We start from the raw sequence: 13,679 nt of genomic DNA, 5'->3' as shown, positions 1-13,679 counted from the left end.
TTTGTATGACAATTCAGCTGCATAATATTAAAAAGATTTTGATAGGCATACTGAGACTATAACCAGTCTTCATAACATTCTTTAATTAAAATGGGGAAATATGTTTTTGTTCTGAATAAGCACCTTAAAGAAAACGCTTTGGGACCTATTGCCTATTTATAATGAAGAATAGCACCAAATTGTGGAGGGAAGAATTAATGAGATAGCTTTTTGTAATTGGTTGTAAACGCATTACACCATTATGAGTTTTATATGAATAAAAATACATATTTTTCCATTAGACATTCCAGACATAGTTGGGAAAATTCAGTTCTAAATAGCTTATATCTAATAGCTTTATTTTAATGGTAGTTGTGACTGAGTTGAGCATCGGTTGTGTACTTTACAATGTACAGCCTGTTTAAAGAAATAAACCTTGAGGCCTCTAGGGCTTATAGTCTCAGTTATATAATCCCAATTACCATTGGAATGAAAAAGTGACTTATTCTTAGCATTTCTGAATTCTATGTACACAGCAAATTGATGAATGGATGCAGCAAAAGTAATTTTCCTCATAGAGTGACATTTTGAAACAGCCATGCTTGTATGAATGAATTTTATATTACCACCATCAATTACTAAATCGAAGTGGATCAGGTTTGTAATAGATAGAGAGGGAGCTGATGTCTATTACACCTGACACCCCTGAATAGCTGATTCCCTAAGGTCACCCTATGTGGTAGTTTTGTTGCCTTAGTTTTACAGATGAACATCAAGGTGTAGCTGTTACAAAGGACCAAAGGTGTGGCTTAAATTTAGTTTTGTCCCATCTGAACAAGTTTACTTCACTATGCCGTGTGCCTGTCCTGTGTTTGACTAACAGTCATAAGATTCTAACTTAAATTACTATTTCCCAATTGGAAAGCCTTCCATTTCAGTTATCACTACAGTGTCAGTTCCTCTTCCGGACTCAAGTGCAGGCATTGGCAAACTGTTTTTGTAAAGTGCCAAATAGTCAATAATTTTGAGACTGAGAAATCACATAGCCTAAGCCTTTGGTATTTATCTCTACTACTTTACCCTGAGATCCTAGATATGGGCTAAAGATAATGTCAACTAGTGTGGTTGTGGCTGTTTTTTTTTTTTTTTTTTTTTTTTTTTTTTTGTTGTTCAATAAGACTGAATCCTTAACTGGGAGAAGAGGAGAAATTAATGATTAGTGAACTCCTTTTGGTTCCAGGCCTCAGACTGCCCATAGAGGAGTGGAAGATTTCAGGGCTCAGAGAATTTGAGATGCTTGAATGCACAATTGGGAGAAACGAGTGACAGGATTGACCAACACATCATGCCTATAAGTCCTTATATGGTTCTTTGGTTTTTATATTGTTTGGATTCAGTCTTGCTAGAGCACAGAGCCTGAAAATGCAAGGCATTAGTTTTATAATCTATTGATTTCATGACAGAATGAGTGTTGTACCTGAAACCTTAGCATAGAGTGGACGCCGTGTGCAGAACAGACTGAGCATTACTGTTTCTTTGAAGAATATTCTTTGCTCTCACTTTCAGCTTCTCATAGTTATTGTGTGGTAATGTCCCTGATTTACAGAAGCTAACCACATTCCACACAGATGAAACTGTGTCCTTGATGTCTCCCCATAAATCTAACCTGAGCTCCCAAATTACCGCTCCAACTCTGGTATTCGCTACTGAGCCATGGCACACTCTTACAGGCACACATGTGTGTGTGTGTTTGTGTGTTTGTGTGTGTGTTTGTGTGTGTGTTTGTGTGTGAGTGCGTGTATGTGTATGCATGTGTGTGTGTGTGCTTGTGTGTGTGTGCGTGGGTGTGTATGTGTGCATGCATGTGTGTGTGTGTGTGTGTGTGTGTAGAAGCCAGTAGATAACTTGTAATTGGCTGTCTCCTTTCACTCCATGGTCCTAGGGGCTTGAGCTTAGGTCTTCAGGCTCGATGGCAAGCACTTTTAACCAACTGAACCATCTCAGCAGTTCTATCAAGCAATCTTAGAATAAAATATAATTTGAATATTTTACAATCTGGAACACTTCAAGATTTATTTCTAAACTGAATGAACTTGATCCTTTAACAATAAAACCAGGTTATTTAAATAAATACTAAAATGTATTAAAAATCCATTTTTTGTTTTTACTTCATAGTATATAGATTTCTCTATTGTAACAGAATTCTCTGTTATGAATGGTGAGGATAATGGATTCCATTGAGTTTGTTTTCAGAAGAACCATCTCCAAATTTTAATCAAGGCTTTGCTGTTTTGTGTAATGGAGCCTGGGGTAGGAACTTATTTCAAGATAGGGTCTTGTAGAGATAGTCATGTGAAAATGAGATAAATATGACTAAATCCAGTGGTGTCCTGAAAAGGAATACTTCCAGCAAAACTGTCAGGGAAAACTCCATTGGTAGCTTGATTTTTAAACACCTGAATTCTGCATATGTTCAGTGAAGTCATGCTGTGGGAATGCATTTACTCTGTGCTGTTTTGTTACAGCAAACTTAGCAAACATATACAGGGCTTAACTTCTGCCAAATGACTGATCAGCCACTATCCATTATTATGTTTTGATGACTATTTTTCTAGGGTGCTCCTTTGCTTATGCACATCCCATGTGCATTCTAGAGTCACAGGGCCTCAAATCCATTTCTAGAGATCTGGCTGGTTTGATTTAAATTTCCCCAGTGCAGGTGTATGAGCCTAACACGATATAAGTATGATTAGTTTGGAGGCTGGGATATGAACCATTTATGATCTCTTCATGAAAAATGCCCAAACAAAGCATGTTCTTCATGATTTGGCTACTTCTGTGATCCATAAATTATGTTAAAGAAGGCCTATTAAATCAATGGTAAGATTTGGAGAAAAAAGGATTCTATCTTTAGAGAAAAGTAAAGGAGTTGATTTCATATTCAAATTTCAGTAATATGTTTATATTTTGTTACAAAATCAAAGGAGAAATAATCTTAATGCTTAACACACTCTCTCTCTCTCTCTCTCTCTCTCTCTCTCACACACACACACACACACACACACACTTATGTGCATGCACGTGCACATACATCCAAACTAGTAACAAACTCTGATTGCCAAACATCTTGCAGAACATAACCCTTGACCTGTATTGCCCAGAGGACAACTTCTCGATACTTTCTTCTAACACAATCTGCAAGGCAACCAGTTTTTGAAAGCTTGTTTTTTAAGGAGTTCGCTATTGCTTGATGATACTCCTGCAATTGTAATGCTTTAATAAGCTTAATCAAATAAGGCTTATGAAGATGCACACCTCATAGAAATAGCAACTCTGACTAATTCAAATGTCAGCAGTGCAAGTTTACCACTATTTCTCCTTCAGAAAAACTTACTCAGAGATAATTGTAATGATATAAGATGTCCGGATTCCATGTAATCTGTCACAATGCCAAGTTGACCATGGGTTGACTCTAGGGAACATATTTTTCTCCTACTCTCTAGCAATAAGAGAATTTCCGTTTCTGCTCTATTTATTAGAAAATATTCCTAAGATTAATAAAAGTCATGTGCCTACCTTTTCACTCCATTGATATGCAAGTATATACTTCCCACAGATTGTTCAATAAGTCAGTTGTTAATCTGCTGATACAAAGCTGAAATTCTATGAAGAATGTAAGGGCTGTTCAAATTGAAAAAAATTAGTCACTTCTCAGTGGATTTATTTCTTTTATTTGAAAATATTGTATGTTAACAGCTATAATTGCTCAAGGAAAAGTGTATTTTAATTGAGGAGTTACATATTTTCCTCATGTACAATTTATGAGCGATCTACTCGGAAAAACAGAGGATAGCAATGTTGAAGACTAAGCAATACACCACACTTTCAAAGCTCAAATAATGAGGAGACTTTAGAAATTTGTTTAAACAGTGTTTCAGTTTCCTGCTACATCAGAGCTGATAAACTACCCTCTGCCCAGATGTGTGCAATTTGCAGAGCCTTCTTCCAGCTATAGGCGCTTATTGGGAAATGCACAATTTCTGCTTTACTGAAATGTGGGCGTGAACACCTTCCTGTTTTTGTTTTTTCAAAAATGCATAAAGGAGCTTCAGGTGGATTTAGAAATTCTTTGAAAGCACAGAGAACTGTTTTCTTTTGTCTCTAGATGAAATGATTATAACACATTCGGGGGAGAGAGAGAGAGAGAGAGAGAGAGAGAGAGAGAGAGAGAGAGAGAGAGAGAGAGAGAATGAGATTTGGGCTAGACTTTTAGATATCCTGTATACTTTTCAAATTAACTTGATGACAATTTTGGCTCCAGCTTAACTAAACCTCTAATATGCTATTAAAATGGTGTTCACTCATAAGCATATTTCTTTCAAAAGTATTAAATTGCACTTTATTAGAGAGTTAAAATCCTCCGGTTCTGTTTTCAATTCCAATAGAGGAATAGAATTAGTTGTAGATTAGCTCAGAAAGTATTGTTTACATTGCTGATAATAAAGTTTATATTCTAGATAGTTAAACATGTATGAAAAAGATTTCTGCAATTGTTTTGCAAAAGCCCCTGAGAGAATCAAATTTGTCATCTCATTGCTTAAGGGTTATACACACTGTCCTCTTTTTGCACATGTATGAAATATGAAAAAATGCAGCTTCAATTGTCATGCTTTTCTGGCAAACTTGGAATTTGTTGCTGTTGTTGTCTGTAAATAGAAAGCATGGCTACGCATTTGTTTCTACTACATAGATAAAGAAAACTTGGTCTTACCTTGTTACTTACGAAGAGTAGGCTTTCAAATACTCTTTACATTTCCTTAGGTTTCTGAAAGTTAATAATGGCAAAGGGTAGAGCTCACCGTTTAACCATTTCATGCAACCACAGTTTGAAACAGAAGTTTTAGGAAACCTCACATTGGATCTAAAGGACACCTGTTGGTACATGTTACTGTCACGTGACTTTGCTGGTCTAGCACAGCAGGTGATGTTTCATTCTTAAGGAAGACTGTGTTTTCCATGAAAATGTTTTGGGGTAGAAGAACACACATGGGAATAAAAGAAATACAAAGAACTGATGTCTTTGCAATCTTCAGCTTAGTATTTTTTTCAAAATGAAATAAAATGTCATTTGAGGCTTTTTTTTTTGTTTCTATGGGTTTTGCAATTCAACCACAATGGCTAATCTTGTAAGATGCCTGTCAGTGCTCTGTGAAGCAACTCATTTATGCAAATTCGGCTGAGCAAGAAAAGGTGTCAAAAGAAAGTACTAGAAAATTAATTCATCAAAGAAAATGATTATACATTTATAGTATTCAAATGAGGTTGCTAAGAAGAAAAAAAAAACTGCTACTGATTCGCTGAAATGGAATCCAGGGAATTTGGAAGACTTTCTGTAGATTCAATCCCCAAACATCTGACAAATGTAGAAATACTCATCTTCTTATCTGAGACTTCTCGATTCAAGAACTGAGCATAGAATAACTGCCTAACATGACCCTGATTAGCATATGCTAGGGATCTCATGGGTCATATTGGTTAATTTCTAGTTTTTCTTCCTCCTCCTCCTCTTCTTTGTTCTTCCTTTATACATTACATCCCTGCAGCAATTTCTTCTCCCTCTATTCCTTCCAGCCATTCCCACTCCTGACCTGTTTCCTCCAGAACTCCTCCTCATTCACCACTCCCACCCCCCAAAAAAGCAGACTTCCTAGGGATATATATATATATATATATATATATATATGGAATATATATATATGGAATATATATATATGGAATATATATGGAATATATATGGAATATATATGGAATATATATGGAATATATATGGAATATATATGGAATATATATGGAATATATATGGAATATATATATATATATATATATATATTACATGGCTTACAAAGTTACAAGAAGCTTAGTCACAAACCCTCATAGTAAGGCTGCAAGAGACAAACCAGCAGCAGGAAAAGGATCCCAAGCTCAGGCAGAAAAGTCAGTGGCACCTTCTGCTTTTACTTTTAGAAATGTCAAAAGAATATTAAGTTACACAATCATAATGTACATGCAGAGGAACCTTGTTAGACCCTACAGAGTCTGCACTTGTCACTTCTGTCTCTAGAACCCTGCTTAGTTTATTCTGTAGGTTGTGTCCTCATAGTGTCCTCAACTCCTACAATCCTTTTGCTCCCTCTTCTGTCAAACACTCCAACAAGTCTTTGACCGATGTTTGGCTCTGCATCGGAATCCATCAGTTGTTGGATGGTGTTTTTCTGATGACAACCGAGGAAGGCACCAACTTATGAGTATCACAGAATATCATTAGGAATCATTTCATTGGCAGTCCTGTTTGGTTCTAACTTGGGTCTGTAGGCTGTCCTATCTCTTGGTCCTGGTCATTCAGGCAGTGTCAAACATTGGTTCCCTCTTGGTGGTGTGGACCTCAAGTTGGACCAGTCATGGTTTGGCCATTTCCACAAGTTCTATGCCATTATCTTAGCATATCTTGAGACATATCTAGCCACATAACCCATGACCAAGTTCCCATTCCGTAGTGTGTCATTATGAATTATGATGACTGTCAGTTACTACTTCACGGCATACAGTTAAAGGTACCAGCTATGATTTCTGTTATTTTAAAATGAGTTATACAGCTCTATCAAATAGCTCTGCTTATTAGGCTTAAGATATTTTAGTACTTTTAACTTTAAAAGGAAAACCAAGGTGATGATTCATCCATGTACTGAAATGTATCTCTTCCCCCATTTTTTTGGTTCTTTTTTTTTGGAGCTGGGGACCGAACCCAGGGCCTTGCGCTTCCCAGGCAAGCGCTTTACCACTGAGTTAAATTCCCAAACTCCATCTTTTCCCCCATTTAATCGCTGGCTCAAGTACTAATATTCAATTGATGCTATTAGGTCTAGAAAATCAGATAATTGTGAGGAAATTAAGTTTAGAAGAAGTAATTAGGGTGAGAAATTTGGAGTAAATAAATGTATTTACAGCAGCAGACAGAATTATTGTTTCTTGTCTATTGATTGAAGACATCTTAAGAAGTCATCCAGCTGTTAGCCAAGAATGGAGCATTTATAGTGATCCTACCATTCCATCAGAACACCGACCCCAGAACAGTGAAATGTAGTGCATGTATAAGTCTATGGTTCTTATGTCATCCAGGGTCAACTAAATCTAATTCATTTTAAGCTTATGAGTTTTTTTTAAAGTTCTGGGTTTCAGAATGGTCTGACTGACCCATTATCATGGTACAGCCAGATGAAGAAACGACAGGCACAATAAAATTTGTACTTGCTAGTAGAAGAAATACCAACATAAAAGTAATGTCACCTGTGTATACCTGTGTATCTAGAAAGGCCAGGCATATGTTGGGATGTAAGAACAACTTGCTCCATTGGCCTACACTGTGGATGATCTCAGGATCTTAATGCTCTTCCGATCTTGTAGCTGATTCTCTACGGTGGACCTGAGAGCCACTACAGCCTGCACTCACAGTCTTCTGTCAGAAAGGTAATTTCTTTCAAATGTTTCACAGAAAAAATGAGGTATTGAGTTTATAACACTCCTCACAGGTATGAATAAGATGGTGGTCTGAATGACCAAATCTGGTTTAAAAGTTTGTTTTTATGGTTGACGATACAGAATTGACCTTCATTCTGGACTCACCATTAGAGAGAAAATAATTCACCCAATGGAAGAGTAGAAGAAGTAGATCTTTGGTAGGGTGATTAGGGCTATATTATTTTTATTTTATTTTATTTTATTTTATTGTTTTTGCGCGCGCGCGCGCTCGCCAAAGAGAGAGAGAGAGAGAGAGAGAGAGAGAGAGAGAGAGAGAGAGAGAGAGAGAAGTAGCCTGAAAGAACATGAAGTTGGCTGGGTTGAGGGAAAGCTATGGAGGATCTGGGAGGAGTTGGAGGAAGACAAAGAGTATGATAAAATATACTGTATCAAAAAATTTAAATATAAGTACATGTGGCTTCCTCACTAGACAAGTAACCAAAATGTCCTCTATAACTTCATTAGAATCATCATACCCTCCAAAAATTTTGGAAACAAGGTGTTAATGTAAATGTGAGACTTTAATTGAAATTGGCAGAGAATCAGGTTCCAGACTGTTAACAAAAGTAATTTTCATGCTTAAAAAGGGGTTAGTGATTTTGTGTATATTTCAAATATCTAGAATTTACATTCTTTTAAAAATTACATGATTTCTTATGGGTCAAAACATTGCATATATTGATATGAATATATGACTATTTTAACAAAGGTCTTTATTGATTTTTTCCATCTTTATTAACTTGAGTATTTCTTACTTACATTTGGATTGTTATTCCCCCTCCTGGTTTCCAGGCCATCATCCCTCTAACCCCTCCCTCTCCCCTTCTGTACGGGTGTTTCCCTCCCCACCCTCCCCCCATTACCACCCTCCTGCCGACAATCACACTCACTGGGGGTTCAGTCTTAGCAGGACCCAGGGCTTCCCCTTCCACTGGTGCTCTTACTAGGATATTCATTGCTACCTATGGGGTCAGAGTCCAGGGTCAGTCCATGTATAGTCTTTAGGTAGTGGCTTAGTCCCTGGAAGCTCTGGTTGCTTGGCATTGTTGTTCATATGGGGTCTCGAGCCCCTTCAAGCTCTTCCAGTTCTTTCTCTGATTCCTTCAACAGGGGTCCCGTTCTCAGTTCAGTGGTTTGCTGCTGGCATTCACCTATGTATTTGCTGTATTCCGGCTGTGTCTCTCAGGAGAGATCTACATCCGGTTCATGTCGGCCAGCACTTCTTTGCTTCATCCATCTTATCTAATTGGGTGGTTGTATATGTATGGGCCACATGTGGGGCAGGCTCTGAATGGGTGTTAATTCTGCCTTCTGTTCTAAACTTTGCCTCCCTACTCCCTGCCAAGGGTATTCTTGTTCCCCTTTCAAAGAAGGAGTGAAGCACTCACATTTTGATCATCCTTCTTGAGTTTCATGTGTTCTGTGCGTCTAGGGTAATTCAAGCATTTGGGCTAATAGCCACTTATCAATGAGTGCATACCATGTGTGTTTTTCTGTGATTCGGTTACCTCACTCAGGATGATATTTTCCAGTTCCATCCATTTGCCTAGGAATTTCATAAAGTCATTGTGTTTGATAGCTGAATAATATTCCATTGTGTAGATGTACCACATTTCTGTATCCATTCCTCTGTTGAAGGGCATCTGGGTTCTTTCCAGCTTCTGGCTATTATGAAGAAGGCTGCTATGAACATAGTGGAGCATGTGTCTTTGTTATATTTTGGAGCACCTTTTGGGTATATGCCCAAGAGAGGTATAGCTGGATCCTCAGGCAGTTCAATGTCCAATTTTCTGAGGAACCTCCAGACTGATTTCCAGAATGGTTGTACCAGTCTGCAATCCCACCAACAATGGAGGAGTGTTCCTCTTTCTCCACATCCTCGCCAGCATTTGCTGTCACCTGAGTTTTTGATCTTAGCCATTCTCACTGGTGTGAGGTGAAATCTCAGGGCTGTTTTCATTTGCATTTCCCTTATGACTAAAGATGTTGAACATTTCTTCAGGTGTTTCTCAGCCATTCGGCATTCCTCAACTGTGAATTCTTTGTTTAGCTCTGAACCCCATTTTTAATAGAGTTATTTGTCTCCTTGTGGTCTAACTTCTTGAGTTCTTTGTATATTTTGGATATAAGGCCTCTATCTGTTGTAGGATTGGTAAAGATCTTTTCCCAATCTGTTGGTTGTCATTTTGTCCTAACAACAGTGTCCTTTGCCTTACAGAAGCTTTGCAGTTTTATGAGATCCCATTTGTTGATTCTTGATCGTAGAGCATAAGCCATTGGTGTTTTGTTCAGGAAATTTTTTCCAGTGCCCATGTGTTCGAGATGCTTCCCCACTTTTTCTTCTATTAGTTTGAGTGTATCTGGTTTGATGTGCAGGTCCTTGATCCAAAGCTTAAGTATGCTTTGTACAGGGTGATAAGCACGGATCGATCTGCATTCTTCTACATGTTGACCTCCAGTTGAACCAGCACCATTTGCTGAAAATGCTCTTATTTCCATTGGATGGTTTTGATTATTTTTATTTATTTTCTCTTAGTATCTATTAGCTTTTATATACTTTATAGAAAAGCATAATTAGTTCATCCTGACTCTCTATATGATGCATATACATTCTACAAATACCAATTACATTGTTAAAAGAAGGATATTTATAACATAAGATCTTTTCAAGAGATCTTCTAGAAAATTCTTACTTATATATGTCTTACACTCAAACAGAACAAAGTTTACCAATATGAGATGGTGAATGTGAATTTAGTATATTTTAGGGACACCTATAATGCCACTGATGGTATAAACTACCATTTCTCTCTACTGCTTTCCATATGTTGAATAAATATAGTGCATTTCTCACACCACATCCCATGCTGAAATGCAAAATTCATAACGCTTTTATGTAATGAAATGTGGTGTTTTACTGATATCAATCTGCAATCTAGCCTGGTGTCCCTGGAGACTTGTCCAGCTTCATATTGGTTTTTCACAGGAATAAAAGTGGGCTAGCGTAGTTGGCAGTGTCTTCGAGTGATCAATAAGAGATAATGAGGTTAAGTCATTTCTGCCAGAAGGCTTTGGATTTATGCTTCCTTGCACAGTTTGACCATGAAGCCAACTTTGGAATTCTTGTTTGAGCTGCTCCTTTTTCTGCTTTAACAATAAGAGGTGCTTGGCTTTGTAGTCAGATCCCCACTTCTTTGGTACATGATTCTATATGCAATCAAATTAATCAAAATGAATAGAATGTAAAAGTAGGTACGAACAGTAAGTAGCCTAATGTCTCTGCTCTACTTCTGAAGAGACAAGTTTCAAGAAGCAAAGTGTCTGTCAAACTGTCCAGTAACATTTACCTCTTATTCTTTCTAGAATATCAATAACTTGATCTCATCATGTTTAAAGTGCTTCTCAAACATAAAGTGATCTCAGATTACACACTCCGTTCTTTGCATTTATCTTGACCAGCTGTCAAGGAAGGCAGTTTTTATATTCTGTCATAGTTCTGCCTCTTGGCTTTGGGCTTCAGTAGCAAGTTTGAATGGGAAATGGAAGGTACAGTTTGGAGTGCCTTGTAACAAAGGCAAGATTATCTTTTTTCCAATTATTTCTTGTTTTCTAGCTGAATTCTCAGTGAGCATTTCTATAACACTTAAGCCTTGATTAATTTGTATGTGGAAAATTGGGCGGTGTGAAGTTAAAAATAAATTAAAGAGGATAATGAAATTAGTAAATTAGTGTTCGTTTTATCATTTTCATCTGTTTGAAAATTCCACCTTAGTTTTCTTGTCAGAATCACAAAGTGCATTAAAATTCAGAACTTCTATCGAGTCTCTAAAAAAATGACAGAACAATTTAAACTATGAACTTGCATACTTTCTTGACTTTGTGTTTTCTATTTTTTTTTCCTGATTAAAATGAAAAGAAAATGTTGCATTTAAAGTTTTCTACTTCCTAAACATGCAGTCAAGATTCTAGAAATATGAGTCAAATCTTGTTAAAATTTCAATTCAATTGTAAGAGACCAACACAGGTGATGTGGTTTTGTCTGCAGCTCTAGTACTTGACACACTCAAGTGCCTCTGGAGTACAGAGACAATTTGTGAGTAGTAGAAAACTTTCTAGAGGTCAAAATACTGGAGATCAGCAACATATCAACTTTCAGGTGGGATACTTCTAAACACTCAACTTCATTTACTCTCCTGAAAATCATTATTCCAAAGATTTGATCCACTTGTGGCCTCACTTGGGTCTTAAATCTCATTTCAAAGCACTGCAGTCAATCATCCATTTCAGAACTACCATTAGGAGTGATGGGAATTTGGCGCAAAAATAAATGAGAGGATATAAATGTGAACTCTTTCTAATTTTTTCTTCTTTGAGCACCACTTCAAATACAGTTCATGAAATCCATTTTTAAAGGTAGTAGTCCATCTTGCTATCATTTTCACTAAATTGAGTTCATGAACTTGAAGCATGCATTTCCATAGTATCCTTTTCACTTTTTGAAATAAGGAAGTCTGGCATTATTATTGCTAATACCTATCAAAAGCTATTTAGAAGTCTTATTTCAGTCATCTTGCACAATGGCGCCCTGATTAACATTTTAGTCTTTTGAAAATCCAAGACCATATTTACCATTTTATCGTAAAAATTACTTGTGTAGCTGTGTTCTATTTTAACATATTGATATATGCTGGCTTTTCTTATCTCTGAGTAGTCAAAGAAATGTATGCCTTTTATCTTATTTCTATGAAAGTAAACTGACACTTGATGGAAAAAAATATATTCAGACTTCATTAACCAGAACTTTCCTTTGCATACAAGTATTCAATCAGTACTCAAAAAATATCTTGTAAACTGAAATTATACCAGAAGCATCACTGTGTACACATTTGTTCCAAGATCTCATTCTTTGTTTTCTGACTTAAATAATTTCTTATACAGAAATATTTGTACCACGTAGTGTATATTCCTTAGCTAAGAGAAAATGAAGCATATTTGCACACGCATCTATCTAGAGAAAATTAGAAAAAAAATACGATCTTAACACATGTTGCTTTTGAATGGTGAGATTTGAAATGATACCTGTGACTTATCTGCTTGTAACTTTGTTATTTTATATTTTGTGCATTGTGCATGAGTATTAAATTCCTAAAATCAAGGATAAGTAACTTAGTTGATAATTTAAGATCTCTTAGCTCTGATAGTATATGTCTGACAATATAAGATATTCTTGGTTGTCTGCACCTACTGAAATATAATGATCTCAATGGACATTAGGCAATATGTCCAGGATGTCAAGAAATATTTCATTCATTTGACCTACTTTATTACTACTTCTTATTATCTTCATAAGTGATGCTATTTTTGCTTGCTTTCTGAACAAAATTGAGTTTAAATAGGTGGTTCACCTAATAAAATACATCTTAGTCCCAAAAGAACGGGAAATTTTACAGGAGATGAAGATCACTTTTTATTCAAAGTCCTACATTTTGGGGTCAGAGTAAAATGCTGAGATTCAGGTAACGTGGTAATGGGCAATGAATGGCCTATCATCCTGCACTATATGGGTAGATTCTACTACAGAAACTCGCACCAACAGTCTGCTAGATTCGTAGATAGCATCTGTGTGATTTAGTTTCTTATATTTGAAGTTAATTTATAAATTGTATTTTATTTTCTGGGTGTGCAACTAGGAAATGCATCTATAACCACAACTGTGATAGACAACAAAAATGGATCTGTTCCCAAGTCCCCTGGAAAGGTGCTGAAGAGGACTGTCACCGAAGACATCGTGACAACATTCAGCTCCCCTGCAGCCTGGCTTCTGGTCATCGCCCTGATTATCACCTGGTCAGCTGTTGCTATTGTGATGTTTGATTTAGTGGACTACAAAAACTTTTCAGGTAAGAAGCATTGCATTTGGATTTTAAGTCAATGGAAAAATATTCTACCAAGGCGCAGCATTGCTTCTCTCTACCACAGGTTAGCATGAGAAATAAAACACAGGAAGAGGTCCTGGGCATTCCTGGAGTCAGTTGCTTCTATTCACTCTCTTGGTCTATTGTGTTTCCTGATTTGAAAAGGCAATCAATGTCCTCATCTTAAAAGCTTCATGGAGACTAGATGCT

The 13,679-nt window shown here is 36.7% G+C and overlaps 1 protein-coding gene across 17 annotated transcripts in view; it reads left to right on the top strand.

The window, feature by feature from the left end:
* The window catches only part of Trdn (triadin), a 455,305-nt gene that overhangs the window by 38,853 nt on the left and 402,773 nt on the right, over positions 1 to 13,679 (top strand). For 16 of the 17 annotated variants that reach the window (XM_063272320.1, XM_063272316.1, XM_063272306.1 and 13 more), the window contains 1 exon segment: positions 13,245 to 13,454. In XM_063272320.1, the coding sequence (XP_063128390.1) occupies positions 13,245 to 13,454 (210 nt within the window). 17 annotated transcript variants of the gene reach the window in all.

The sequence above is a fragment of the Rattus norvegicus genome, chromosome 1 (assembly GCF_036323735.1).
Source record: "Rattus norvegicus strain BN/NHsdMcwi chromosome 1, GRCr8, whole genome shotgun sequence".
NCBI classification, from domain to species: domain Eukaryota; kingdom Metazoa; phylum Chordata; class Mammalia; order Rodentia; family Muridae; genus Rattus; species Rattus norvegicus.
Note: the sequence above shows the minus strand (reverse complement) of the source record. Positions and strands in the feature narration are given on the sequence as shown.